Genomic DNA, 15487 nt, shown 5'->3' on the forward strand with positions numbered 1-15487 from the left:
TGAATATTGAATATCCCTGAACGTTGAGCTCCCATCCTTGGTCACCCTGGAGCCATGTCTCTGTGATCCCAACTATATCATAATCATTAATAACAATCTGCACTTTCAATTCATCCACCTTATTATGAATGCTCCTTGCATTGACACACAAAGCCTTCAGGCGCTCTTTTACAACTCTCTTAGCCCTTATACAATTATGTTGAAAAGTGGCCCTTTTTAATGCTTGCCCTGGATTTGTTGGCCTGCCACTTTTACTTTTCTCCTTAGTACTTTTTGCTTCTACGCTCAGTTTACACCCCTCTGTCTCTCTGCACTGGTTCCCATCCCTCTGTTGTGAACTAACCTCCTCTCGTCCAGCCTCTTTAATTTGATTCCCACCCCCCAACCATTCTAGTTTAAAGTCACCTCAGTAGCCCTCGCTAATCTCCCTGCCAGGATATTGGTCCCCCTGGGATTCGAGTGTAACCCGTCCTTTTTGTACAGGTCACGCCTGCGCCAAAAGAGGTCCCAATGATCCAAAAACTTGAATCCCTGCCCCCTGCTCCAATCCCTCAACCACGCATTTATCCTCCACCTCACTGCATTCCTACTCTCACTGTCGCGTGGCACAGGCAGTAATCCCGAGATTACTACCTTTGCGGTCCTTTTTCTCAACTCTCTTCCTAGCTCCCTATATTCTCCTTTCAGGACCTCATCCCTTTTCCTACCTATGTCATTGGTACCTATATGTACCACGACCTCTGGCTCCTCACCCTCCCACTTCAGGATATCTTGAACACGATCAGAAATATCCCGGACCCTGGCACCAGGGAGGCAAACTACCATCCGAGTCTCTGGACTGTGTCCACAGAATCGCCTATCTGACCCCCTTACTATCGAGTCCCCTATCATAACTGCCCTCCTCTTCCTTAGATGTCACCATTGCTGATCTGAAAGGCAGTTTTCTTGTCTAATACAGGCTCCCAGTGTGCTTTGAACTGGAGCTTAAACAACAGGGGTTGTATTAGAAGATGCAATTGTCAGATGCAAAGTGCAATCCACAGTAAGCAGGAAGAAAAGCCATGCCTCAATGTTCTGGATGCCCCTGGTTGATTATGTACAGTTGAGAGATGGTGACCCCAGTAATGCATTACCGCCTCATTCTCAGTAACCTGGGAAAATGGCAATTAACTTTTCCTTGATCCACAGACCAATATGGTCCAATAATGAATTCCAAGATACTGACCCAGTAATGGAGGAGGAATGGGAATAAAAGGTGTAGATATTGAAGCTATCCTCCACAAGGCTCCTTCTCCAGGGACTACAAATCTGCAACCTCAACCATCCCAAGCTAAAAAGGTGACAAGCTCTTGACAACATTATCAATCTTCACACTCCAAGATGGACAATACCATGGCTCATAAATATGTAAACTTTCATTCATCAGTAGATAAGTTCACATCTCCCTATGTAACATCACCTATATCACCGGCCACCCTTAACAGACGGGTAACTCATATCTGTTATCATGGGCAATTAGAAAAGCTGCCCTGGCACAAATGAATTAGTAAGAAGTCAGATTCCTCCTGAATTGGTGGTGGCCTTCAGGCAATGTTTCCAAGTGGCATTTTACTCTGGGGTGAAAGTCGTAGGACTGGAACAGCTGTTGAAAGCTTATTATGGTCAGTACAGTCACCATGGGCCCAGGGCTCGTTGACTGGAAGTGAAGGTATGATTGTGTCAGACGCTGAGCTGTAACCAACCTGACCTAGGTACTGCTGTTGTCCAATTGGCCCAAGGCCAAGTGAAGAAGCAAGAAGATCACGTCCATTGTAGACCTATTATGGCAATGAGCAACCTGCAGCTGGTCCAGGTCCTTGTTATGCTAACAGCATTTTAACATTGTAGATGTGAGTGCAACTGGACAATAGTTCGGGCAGCTTACCCTACTCTACTTGGGCACTGGTATCATTGTCGCCCTTTAAAACAAGTGGGAACCACTGACTGCAGTAGTCCAAGACTCAAAATATCCTTGAACACTCCTGCCAGTTGGTTGGCACAAGTTCTGAGTGCACTACCAGATACATCATGGCCTGGCGCCTTGTGAGGCCTCCTGAAAGCCCCTCTCTAAAGATGTCGGCTCAAAGACAGATCACAGGGTCATCATATACTGCAGGCATAGTTTTATTCTCCCTTTCAAAGCGTGCATAAAAGGCTCATCTGAAAGTGAGACATCACAGCCATTCTTGATGTTAAGCTTCACTCTGTAGGAAGTAATGGCCTGCAAACCCTGCAACACTAGTACTTTGGGGTTCAATCTCCGCCTAATACAGTACATCAGGAGAAATGCAGCAGGTGACCAGACTTTCCAAAGCGTGTGTGTGGGATGGTATGCTCTTGGCGGTAGAACCGTGGTCAAGTGTGTTGGCTTCTTTAGTTCCGCAGATGGCATGTTGGTAGTTATTCGGAGCCGGCCTGGTTGAAATCCCCTGTAACAATAGTGATGGCATCAGGGTGCACTGTTTCATGACTGCTGATCATGGCGCCCAGATACTCCAGTGCCAGCCAGACCTTGGCCTAAGGTGGAATGTACACCGCTACCAGGATGATGGTGGAAAACTCACTTGGCAAATAAAATGAAACTTGACCACTGGATGCCCCAGATAGGGCGATGAGATTTAAGACAAAACCAAGTCAATGCACCATGATGAGTTATCAACCATGCCTCCTCTACCTTGAAGAAACTCAGCTGCCCTGTCTATTAGGTGAACGGCAAAACAGTCAGGCTGCAGCACTGAATCTGAAACGGTAGGGATGAGCCATGTGTCCGTGAAGCAAACTAATGTCCCCAGGGTACTGCAATTTGCTCTGAAGTCTTCAATTTTATTTTCCAGAGACTGTACATTTGCAAACAGGATAGTTAGGAAAAAGGGGTGGGTCCAAGGCCTCTGCATTTCAATTATACCTGCAGCCCCCAAGCCCTTTCCCGCCTCCTTTTTCCTAAAGGAGACTGCACTTGTGTCCTGAATCTGCTGTCCAAGATGTGCCAATTTTGAAGATTAATAGATTTTGTTTAATAGCCTTAAAATCATGTTGCCTACTGACTGTAAATTTCAGGTGTAATAGTCCCAAAAGCCCTAAACGGGAATATTTGATGATTCTCACCAGAGTTGCATGCAAAAAATTGTCACTTACCAGTGCCAACTTGTCCAGTAGCAAACTGTTTGCTAAACTGATACCTTAACACATTCAACCTGTTGTACCTTTATAATCTAAAGTAGACTTAATATGGTCATCTGCCAAACAAGCAACATGCAAATATATATTTCTAAACAAAATGTGAAACTACACTGTGATCCAACGTGTTAAAATGTAACAAATTGCCCATCACATTTGTTCATGAGTAGTAGCGCAGTGGTTAGCACAATGCTCTACAGTACTAGTGACACTGGTTCAATTCCCACCGCTGCCTACAAGGAGTTTGTACATTCTCCCCATGACCTCATGGATGCTCCAGTTTCCTCCCACAACCTGTTGGAAGGTTAATTGGTCATTGTAGATTGTCCCATGATTAAATCAGGGGTTGCTGGGTGACGTGGCTCGAAGGGCTGGAAGGGTCTATTCCGCGCAGTATATCAATAAACTAACAATCCTCCGGTGATACGAAATTCCCTTTAGAAGACCAGCCAAGTAATATGCACTCAATCATCCTAAAGACACTAGGTGACACTAATAACCATTGAAGGACAGAAGCTAGGGCAAATGACATATTCCTTTTGACTTACGATGTGAAAGGATGTGTTGGCTTTAAAACGCAGATACAAAAAGTGAAGAAACAAAGATTTGCTTCAAGAAAGCACCCTGCATTCCAAAAGGAGAGGATTATCCTTTGTTTGAGGAAAAGATATTTGACAAGACAATGGAAGCAAAACTGATACAAACTGACTGCTTAATATTGAAGTTTCAGTGCCCTAACCAGCACACTGGATCACAAAACAAACGATTCAAGGGTTAACAATTATATGCAACACACTAAGTGCTGGAGGAACACAAGCGAGACATTCTGTTTGTGTTGCTTGGATTTCCAGCATCTGCAGATTTTTTCTTGTTTGTGAGAAACTCAACAGGTCTGGCAGTATCTATGGAAAAGAGTAAACAGTCAACGTTTCAGGCCGAGACCTTTCATCTGGCAAGTTCGAGCAAAAAGGTGGGTAGAGGGGATGTAGTAGTACAAGATGGTAGGTGATAGGTGAAACTGGGAGAGGGGGAGGAGTGAAGTAAAGAGCTAGGAAGTTGATAGGTGAAAGAGATACAGGGCTGGAGAAGGGGGGAATCCGATAACAGTGTAGAAGACCATGGAAGAAAGGGAAGGGGGAGGAGCACCAGGGGAGGTGATGGGCAGGTAAGGAGAAAAGGTGAGAAAGGGAAACGGGGATGGGAATAGTATAGGTGGAGTGGGGTGGTGGGGGCAGGGAATTTCAGGAGTTACAAGAAATCAATGTTCATGCCATTGGGTTGGAGGCTAACCAGACAGAATGCAAGGCGTTGCTTCTCCAAAGTAAGTGTGTCCTCATCATGGCCATGGACTGACATATTGGAACGAGAAAGGGAAGTGGAGCTAAAATGGAGGGGGCCACCAGGAGATCCCGCTTTTTCTGGCGAATGGCACGTAGGTGCTCGAAGCAGTCTCCCAATCTACGTCAGGTCTCACCATCATATTAGAGACCACACTGGGAGCGCTGGACACAATACATGACTCTGACTCTCAGGTGAAGTGCTGCCTCACTTGGAAGGGCTGTTTGGGGCTCTGAATTGGAGTGAGAGGGGAAGTGTAGGGGCAAGGCTAACTACCAGGAGGGAGATCAGTGGGGAGGGATGAATGGACAAGGGAGTAGGGAACAATCCCTGAGGAAAGTGCGGGGGGGGGTGCGTGGGGAGAGAAGAGGGAAAGATGTGGTGTGGTGTTCCTGTTGAAAATGGTGGAAGTTATAGAGAATTACATGCCGGACACAGAGGCTAACGGGGTGAGGGCAGACGTGCACGAAATGGACTTGATGCGGAAGAGGGCAGCATTGATGATGGAGAAAGGGAACCCCTTTCTTTGCAGGAGGACATCCCATTAGTTATGGAATAAAAAGCCTCATCCTGAAAGCAGGTGCAGTGGAGAAAGAGGGACTGAGAGAAGTGGATGGCATTTCTACAAGTGACAGGGTGGGAAGAGGTATAGTCCAAGTAGCTGGGAGAATCAGTGGTAGATAAACTGTCTCCAGAGACAGAGAAAGAGGAGGTGGTGTCAGAAATGGACCAGGTAAATTTAGGGTAGGGTGGAAGTTGGAGGCAAAGGTGATGAAGTCAACGAGCTCGGCGTAGATGCAGGAAGCAGCCGCAATGCAATCGTTGATGTAACACAGGAAAAGCTGAGGGGTGATACCAGTGTAGTCTTGGAACACAGACTGTTCCAGCAGCTGACAAAAAAAGCAGGCATAGCTGGGACCCATGCGAGTGCCCATGGCTACACCTTTGGTTTGGAGAAAATGAGAGGACTACTGGTTCATTAAGCTGTAAACACTAGTTCAAATCCCACTAGAGCATCTGACTTTAAAGTGCTATAAAAGCTCAATGGTTCCACCCAATATCAGTATGCAATCAGAAATTCTTACTCTTGGCAAACGTCCATGAAACAGAAGAAAACTCCACAGAATGAGTGACAGAAAAACACGAGAACCCCAAAGCCCCCCTTCCCCTCTACGCACAAGGAGCAGCAAAGCATCAACCACTTGCTTCAGCCACCCCCACCACACAGTAGCAAGCCCCCAAAGACCATGGTCTGTAGACCATCAAAAAAACTAGTCCATAACCCAGCACTTCCACGTGCCACTAACTCTCTCTCACTAACAAAGGACAGGGAGATATCACTCCTTCCACATGAATCTAGAATTTACAACAAATCCAACCAAATCACCCTACAAGCCAGAACGCTGCCATCCTTATCCTCTGTGTCCTACAAGTCCAGGGCCAGGGACTGTGGTTGATTCAGTTCAGCAGAAATTAAGAATGGGCTACAAATACCAATGATAGCCAGATCCTATACGGAAGTGATATTAGTTAACATTTTAGGAGTTTGGAAACATGAAAGAATAAAGACAGAACATCAATTCAGTCATCCCTTTGTCACAATATGAACTGTAATCATCCACATGGCATAGAAATTTGAGCAGTAAAAGAAACACAACTTACATCCACTGAACATTATTTTTGGACTTCTTTTCAATGAGATGAATACCTTCCAACACATTAGTGATGTCGTAGATTCTTCGTTTTGGCACGTTTAAGACCTCTGCAGCTCTGTTCAAATCCAACACACCATCTGGGGATTGACCCAAGAGCTGAACCACGTTCTTTGTGAGGGGGACCAGAGAAGTATTGTAGCGAGTCTTCTCTGATGGGGATCTGGGAGCTGTGTTGAGGAAGAAATTGTAAACTGGCATTTAGATCGATCACGTGAAATTTAAAAATTAAGAATTGTTGCTCTCAAACATTTGAAATCAAATGCCGATTCAACCGTACTCCGATAAGGAAGATGCCTGTTACAAAACAATCTTCAGTTCACAACTTCGATAATAATTTGCCTCAAAATCCTTTTACACATGACCATAAGCAAAGATTTAGAAAAACTATTGAAACGAAAGTCATTGAGATAATGCTGTTAGATTTTATTTAGTGCTTAAGTTGCCTGTAAGGAAACAGGTTAATTTGGGTGATGTGAATTATGGCTCTCTAATGAATGCCACTATCACCAGGGACAAATCTTAATTGAAGATTTGAAAATTAATATATTTCTGGGCAATATTTCCTCACAGGCAAGAAAAATCTAATCCATCATAAAATTGACTACTCATCCTTAATTACATGATTGCCCATTTTTCATCATTTAAGATTTCAGAGCCAGACCTTTTCCAATCAATACAATGGAAGAGGTCAGTATTTAAAAATGAATACATTCCTGTTCTTACAAACAAACAAGAGCATACAAGATACTGGAGCTCCTAATTTTTTTTCCTTGACATTAAGGTACATAACTCCAGCATTTTTATTTGCTATTATTCACCCTCAAAACTGAGTAATACCAATTGGCAATTATTTGATTTCAGCATCAGGCTATATAAACTGATTAAACCAATCTCAATGAAACGTGAAAATTGATGGGTGCCAACCCCAGTATGTACAAGGATTATACTGGTGCATCAAATCAGTGGCATTTGACATAACCACAAAGATACACGTAGTGCTTACAGAGAGAGAAAAACCGAACCAGCATCTTTGAAGCAACATTCAGTTCCTGATGCCTGCAATTTTAGCTCCCATTTTCATCTGTGGTCTGATGCACTGTTACAATGAGGCCCAATACAAAGTGCTGCATCTGCAACTGTCTTGCTTTGAGGCTTTCCTGATTCAATTTGAATTGTTCAATTTCAAGTTAACTCATTCCATCTATACAAGAGCTGACCATTTCTGCTTCAAGTCATCTTCCTAATATTGGCTCAGATTCTCTTTCTCCATCAGCTTATACTACATATATCCCTTTTGTCCCACCTTCCCTTCCCCAGCTTCTCTAAACCCAAAAAGAACTTCATTTCTTTTCTGCAATGTGAATTGGTAACACCATTTTCTTTTCCAGATTTCTTAACATGTTACTTCAGATTTCCTGTATCTGCAGTTTAACTTTCATTGACAATGCAATTATGTTGCATGTGGACTTTCAGAAGAAATTTGATGAAGTACCAAATAACAGACATTAGCAAAGCAGAAGATCATAAAATTAAGGAAGCATTAGCATCGTGGACAAAATAAAGCGGGCAAAGAGATTGAATGGAGGGATGATGAAAGTGATCCAAGAGACTGTGATGATGAAATCCGAAATACAAAAGTAAACTGCTGGAAGGCCTCAGTATATCAAACTTCATGTGGAGTCACAGGGAGGGCTGATGTTCCAAATGAAACGCTGCATCAGAAAATGAGAAATGTTCAGTGGTGTCTCCTGGGTGTCAGCATTGTTCTCCTGCATATATGAACTAATCTGGCTTTGGGATGATCATATAAAGTGAAGATTTGATTCAAAGCTCAATATATAAGCAGCAAGGGAAAAAAAGTAACATAACTTCATCAGAAAGTAATACAGGTGGACAGAACAAAGAAAATTCAATGTACAGGAGTGATGCTTTAGAAAAATACAATAAGAGGCAAAGGAACAGCTCAAGGGGTTTCATAGTTGTTAAATTTTTAGCAGGACAGACTAATCTAGTTGTTAATTTATATTTCAATAGCACCTAGATTCTCATTGCATGGGAATGCCTTTTAACTGAAATTGTTGTCGTTAGCGGACAAAGGAGATTCTGAAGTAATCCAAAGCCATCGTTGACCGAAGCTTGAAGTAACAGCTTCCAGTCACCAAGGGTTCAACACAGAGGAACAGCAAACAGATGATGGAATGATAGTTCAATCCAGTGTGTTACGATGATCTGGAAATGCTTTGCTGAGAAGTAGAAGCAGATTCGACCGTAGCTTTCAAAAGGAAATTGAATAAAAATGAAGAGGAAAAAAGTCAGTGATTTGGCAAAGACATAATGATTGCTACTAATCAGATAACTTTCCAAATCAGGGCAAGCACAGTAAGACAAACGATTTCTTTGTGCTGCAAGACTGTACTGTTATTTATTCATCCAAGCTTCAGGTCGAATAGACTATCTCACTGCAATGCTACATGTATAATTCAATCAACCACTAGCACGTACAAAACTCAAATCAAGAACACTCCATTTAGGCTACGTCCACACTACGCTGGATAATTTTGAAAACAAAGCCTTTTCTCTTAGTTTTGACCCTCCGCCCACACGGAAACCGCATTTTCATCCCCCGAAAACGGAGCTTTTCTAAAACACTCTTCAGAGTGTGTAAATTTGAAAACGAATGTTCGGCGTTGCAGTGTGGACGGGGTAAACGGAGATATCTGAAAACGCTGTCATGACAACACTACAACAATGGTTTTTCTACTTCTGCTTGGTACTGTTGCAAGCACTGCCGGATGGCTGTTACAACGCGCAGTCGGTATGAATGGCGTGAGAATTAAATTGTAAAGTGAGCTTTTTTGACTACATCCCCTAAATTGGTTTGATTAAGTCTATCTTTAAAAATATTAATATCAGAAATACTGCGCAGGTCTGGTGGCAGAATATTCCAATCTCTTGTTGATCTTGGGTAGAGGACGGCTTCATGCGTGTGTTGTTTACTTTATTGTCTACGTTAGTAGTTTGTTTGGAATTAAACATCTCCACGTTCTCCACTGCTTTGCTGACTTTGTAGTCGTTTGTAACTCGCAGAAACAGCTCGACTTCATTGTCTGTCTAAACGAAGAAGTGCGGTCTGATTTTTCCAGCGGAAGTTTTCTTTGTATTCCTCGAAGACATTGTTGAAAACTTTCTTTCGCAGTTCTTGTTGGTACTCTAGTTTTTGACCAATGGAAATAGCAGAACGCCGCCGCGGAAAAGTAAATATTATACTGTTTCCTCTTCGCTTGTTTTCTGTAGATGTGACCGCACATGCCCAGTAGGAGTAGAATCGCCCAAATACCTGGAACCTACCAGCCTCCTCCTTCCCACCCTCCCCCCACCTTCTTTATAGGGTCTCTGCCCCTACCCTCTTCAGTCCTGACGAGGGTTCCGGCCTGAAACGTTGACTGATCGTTTCCACGGATGCTGCCCGACCTGCTGAGTTCCTCCAGCATGTTATGAGTGTCGCCCAAATATCCGTTTTAGTGTGGACAGATATTTAGAAAAACACGTAGCGTGGACGCCTGTCATTTTTACTCAAAACTGGCGTTTTCAAAATTATCCTGTCTAGTGTGGACGTAGCCTGAGTTGGTAACCAGTTAATGACTGACTATGCTTTAGGCATCCCTAAACAAAATTAATGATCAAATAGGAGCTGCTAATTGACACCATTAGAAAAAACAGGAATTTCTTGCTGCTGTCTGTTAAGGACCCAGGGGCTACAATGTGTAGCTCACACCAGGCTACAACTTACATGAAGGCTGGAACACAATTTGTGCACATTCTTATAAATAGTATTAATAATAGGACAATTCAGTTCAATTAAAACAGATATTCTGATTACTAGAGCAGGTGGCCTCTTTATCAGGCCGTAGTTATCTTCACTAACTTTAACCTCTGCTTTAGCAAACACTAGCATTAAGCAAAGCAAAATGTAGGGAACTTGTCAGCAACCTCAACATGTTTTATCATCTAAAGTGTGATGGTAGAGCTATTTCTACACTTGTTCACACGAAATATAAATTAACAAGACAATAGTGGATATGAAATTCTGGATGAGGTTTCAAGGAAGTATCTGACAAACAAGATACCTAGAAGTGAGATTAGATCAATACCAAAAACAAACCCACCTTCTAAAAATACACAGGTACAACGCCTCACCATTCCCACCAGACCTCTTTCTTCCAGAGGCAGCTTCAATAGATATTCACCCTACTTACAACTTCATCCTTAACATAATCATCTTCAACACTAGGTTACCAGCATTTAAACTGGATTGATGACTGGAACACGTGGTGAACACTTCTAAACACGCATACCAACAGCAAGCTAGTTGCATACAAAGGTAATCAGTGTAACATCTTTGCACACAACATCAATGTGATCACACAGCTAGGCAGAATCAAGATGGATGTGAAGAAATGTGAGGCTATAACTAGCAGGATAGATGGGATGGACAGTGGCTAGGGCTCATTCAGAAGAATGCAGGAACATGCATATTGATTGATTAACAGGTAGAACAAGAGAAAAAGTCAATTTTCTGCAATTAATAGAGTGCCACAGGGATCAGAATTGAGGTGTCCACGACAGTAATTTAGATAGGGGGCCAAGTGCAGTGCCCACATTTGCTGAGGCCAAGGCTGTGTGCAAGTTATAAAGAGCCCACACTGTTTTAGAAGGCTGAGTGAACAAAATGCAGACACGCCAGTTAAAATATGTGAGGAAATGCTGGATCGTCTGCTTTAAATAAAATAAATAAAATATTTTGTTTTAATGACAAGAGATTTAAAGGTGTTGAATGGAACTTGGATGTCCTTGTCTGCACAAAACCTACCTAAAAGATACAGCAATAAGGAAGGCAAACAACATTTTGGTCCAGAAAACTCAAAACAGACTGAAATATATCAGCAACACACATCAAAGTTGCTGGTGAACGCAGCAGGCCAGGCAGCATCTGTAGGAAGAGGTGCAGTCGACGTTTCAGGTCCTGACGAAGGGTCTCGGCCTGAAACGTCGACTGCACCTCTTCCTACAGATGCTGCCTGGCCTGCTGCGTTCACCAGCAACTTTGATGTGTGTTGCTTGAATTTCCAGCATCTGCAGAATTCCTGTTGTTTGAAATATATCAGAAATGCTGGGAATTCTCAGCAAACCAGGCATCATCTCCGGGAAGGAAAACAAATCACTTCAGATCAAGAATCAATCTTTCATCATTATTTTTGACAAAAGGTCTTTGATATGAAATATATAACTTTTCCCTTCACAGATGCTACCTGACCTGTCGAGTACCTGCAGCATTTTCTGTTTTATGGCTTTACTGTTGGAAGATTTGAGTGCAAGAGTAAGCCCCCTCCTCCCCCAAGTTACATACAGACACAAAGTTTGAACAGATTAGGACTTTTCTCCCTGAAACATAGCAGAATGAAAGAAGATTTGATAGAGCTATACAAAATTATGAAGGTTATAGATAAGAGTTAATGCAAGCAGGCTTTTTCCAGTGATGTTGGGTGAGAACTAGAACTAGAAGACATAGGTTAAGAATGAAAGGTGAAATATGGAGGGTTATAGTCTAGGTTCAGGCCAATGGGACTACACAGAATATCAGTTCAGCAAAGCCTGGTTCTATGCTCTATGACTCTAACTAATTACACTGAAACTGGAACATCATACGCTGACCTGCCAGTCTTTCCAATGAGCAGACAGCCTACTCTCTCAGAGCAGATGTGTCTTGGTCAATCATGCAAAATTCTTACGATGCGCAGCAGGATAGATCAGAGATGATCTCACTGGGAGTTAATAGAATAGAGAGAAGATAGGTACAGGGAAAGAGGTGAATACGTTAGACTGGTGGGATTGTTGAATGAACCAGTAGAGATTTGAAGGACAGTGATCCAAGTCAAATGATAACTAAAGAATAGATAGACTTTCAAACCTGTACTTCACCCTGTCTGCTTAAGTGTATGATGAGCAAGATAAAAAAAATTACACAACTGATTTCAACTAACAAATCACTTCAAAATTAAAATTGCATTCGAATGTACAAATAATTTATCGGGAGTCAGTGACATTCCCTGCTATTGATGCCAGCACATAACAGAGAACCTTGGCCAAACCAATATATTTTACTGCTCAAAATACACCATATGACAGGAATCTCAGTAAGTTTGAACTTTCTAAATGCTGGACAAGAAAGTCAAATCACCTAATTTTAGTACAGGCTTCCCCCACCATCCTAAGGTAGAGCATTCCTATGAAACGGTTCGTAAGCCGGAAGGTAGTAAAGTGAAGAATCAATTACCATTTATTTATATGAGAAAAATTTGTGAGCATTCGCAGACCCAAAAAACACCGACCAAATCATGCCAAATAACACAAAATCTAAAATAACAGCAACATATAGTAAAAGCAGGAACGATATGATAAATATACAGCCCATATAAAGTAGAAATACTTTTCTACAATCATTGCCGCACTGTCCACTGTAGCGAAAATCTCACACAAGCGCTCTCGGCAGAAACACTTTCTCCAGTAACCTTTAAGCTATGAAGCTGCCAAATCATACCAAATAACACATAAAAATACACAGCCGATATAAAGTAGAAATAACGTATGTACAGTGTAGTATCGCTTACGGGAATCGGGAAGACAGCGCCGAGCACACTGATGATGGTGTGTTAGGCTGAGTCATCAGAGGTTGGGGTGGTGCAGTGGTCCCCACCCTCCATGCCACTGACCGATACCGATTCACGAAGCATGCAGTGGTACAGCGGTAGCCGGCACATCTTCAAGAAAAAGGCCAAAATAAACAAGCTAATTCATTAGGTGCCACCCAGCACGTAAATGTCGGCCTAGATCAGAGGCGACGCAATCGGCAATCGCCTCTAATCTGGGCCGACAATTACGTGCCGGGCAGCACCTAATTAATTAGCTTGTTTATTTCTGTCTTTTTTTCTTAAAGATGTGTTGGGTGCGTCCCGGCTACCGCCGCATTCTCCGCAGCAATATATCAGTCCATGGCCCAGGGGTTGGGGTGGTGGGACAGTGGGGTGACATCTCATCGTCGTCTGTTTCCATCAGGACAGGCAGGTCATCTTCTTCTATGTCTGCCTGCCTCGATGTCGAAGGTCGAGGTTCGTCGTCTGCTGTGGCTGACGTGGAAGGCTTTAAAATCGACTGTATGCTTGACTGCTTAGCCTCGTGCATTTTTCTATCATACAGTTCTTTGTAAGTACTCAAACCATCTTGCAAATATGCCCTAAACCGACGTACCCTTTCAAAATTGCTTTTCTGCAATCATTGTCAATTGCGGCGAAAGTCTCACGCAATTGCTTCACGTTCAGTTCCTGGACGACTTCACTTTTGGTCCGTTCGCTACTGTATTCGGTTTTGATTGTTATCCTTTCCTATTCCAATTGCATCAGCTCTTCATCTATCAGTTCTTAGTCATGGGATGCCAAAACCCCTTCAACATCATCTTCGTCATCTTCCAAAAGCCAAACTCACTTTGTCCTTACTTCGTTCACCACGATCGAAATGCTGAATTATGTCTAGTTTTATGCTAAGTGTAATACCTTTACAAGCTCTTTTAGACTTTTCTGATACCTTAGAACTCATCTTGCTAATGGCTGCTCACAGGCACATGTTTAAGCAATTCCGGCTAGAATGCAGTTCCGGGGGAGGAGCTAGGCTGCTCGGGGCTCACGCTGCCTTTTTCGTAACAGTGAAAACACCTTCTGTTAGTGAAATCAGGTAACTGATGTAGGTCTTTCGTAACAGCGAGGTTTCATAAAGTGAACGTTCAAAAAGCAGGGGACGCTTGCAGCTTAATTTTCACTGCTATCTTATATTTAAATGAACACAAGCAGAAGATGAAAGCTGAAGTTTGTTTGACATGAAAATGTTTAAAATTTAGGAGTAAAAAGGTGAAACAGGAAATCTGCTGGTATCCTGCTCATAGCTGACATCATTTACAGCAAACTTATAAGGCACAGTGGCCAACGTGGCCTCATTGGCTGAAGGGCCTCTATCCATGCCATACTCTATGACTAATTGAAGAGCTACCCAGTTAGTTCAATATGCATTTTATGCTCTTCCCTGGATATTTACAACCAGAAAAGCTGACCCCCATTCCCTCCATCCTCCTCAAATTCAATGTGACAAAGTCACTCTTCAAATAGTTATTCCCAGCATGAATACACAAGGTAAAACTGGATTGCACTTACTTCTTGGACTGCTGGGGCTTCTCATTGCACCCCTGCCTTTTCCTTTTGGAGTGCATATGTCAGCAGCCAGGTACTGATGATCACTTTCATCTAATGCCAGTCTTCTTTTTGCCTGTGCAATGAAAAGCAAATGATGATTCATCCAAATAACATTCATAACCTAGTACATAGGATTTACAGATCTGATAATTCAGTAATTAGCAGGAAAAGCATTGTATTAATGAAGAGAACAAGTTAAACGAGTGGAGTTCACAGAGCTGGGCTGACTCTGGTTACCTAGCACTTCAGCTGTGCAATAATTAGGCAAAACAAAATAAATATGAGATGGCAAATCAGGGGATGCAAAATAACATCAACAGGAGCAAAAGGAAACTCATTATGACTTTACAAGGTTGGTCTTCAAATCATAGGATAGAACTCAGACTCAATGAAAGGTTGTCAAAACTAAACAATTTCAACCCAACTCAGAAACCTACACCGGTTATGGGTTACAATTTGAAAATTAAAGAGTTCAAACAAGGCAAAAAAAAAAAAGCACAAACCAAGGCAGAATTTAACCTGCAGAGTCCAGTGCACACCAGCAACCAATGCAGATTGACTGAACATTCAACCACAGCCCAACTTGGATTAATATAATGAACACTAACTAAACCACCAATTCAACTTTGCATTTCTTCACCTGCAATGAGTGTACTGACAAGATCAGATTTGTAACAACTGGGTTAAGCCTCTAAACTATAAACATCTTAATCTGCAGGTAAACCAACGAGAATAACAACTCATAAGATCAACTCCTGGAATCACTTTGGACAATGTTAAAGCAGTTTAACTTCTGAATAATAAAACATTGGAATTGAAATACAATAATCACAAGTAATATGGCCAAGTAAAATTAAAACAGTAGCATGCAAGTAAATGACAGGGCAAAATAAGAAAAAAAATTAGAACAAAGTTTTCACA

At 42.3% G+C, this 15487-nt stretch overlaps 1 protein-coding gene across 2 annotated transcripts in view; it reads right to left on the bottom strand.

Moving 5' to 3' along the window:
* Window positions 1-15487, bottom strand: part of LOC134358020 (transcription factor E2F3-like) — a 46196-nt gene that overhangs the window by 12395 nt on the left and 18314 nt on the right. For both annotated transcript variants that reach the window (XM_063069882.1, XM_063069883.1), the window contains exons 2-3: window positions 14528-14639; window positions 6217-6436 (exon numbers count right to left, since the gene is read on the bottom strand). In XM_063069882.1, coding sequence (XP_062925952.1) covers window positions 6217-6436; window positions 14528-14639 — 332 coding nt within the window. The remainder of the gene's footprint in view (window positions 1-6216; window positions 6437-14527; window positions 14640-15487) is intronic.

The sequence above is a fragment of the Mobula hypostoma genome, chromosome 17, assembly GCF_963921235.1.
Source record: "Mobula hypostoma chromosome 17, sMobHyp1.1, whole genome shotgun sequence".
NCBI lineage: Eukaryota > Metazoa > Chordata > Chondrichthyes > Myliobatiformes > Myliobatidae > Mobula > Mobula hypostoma.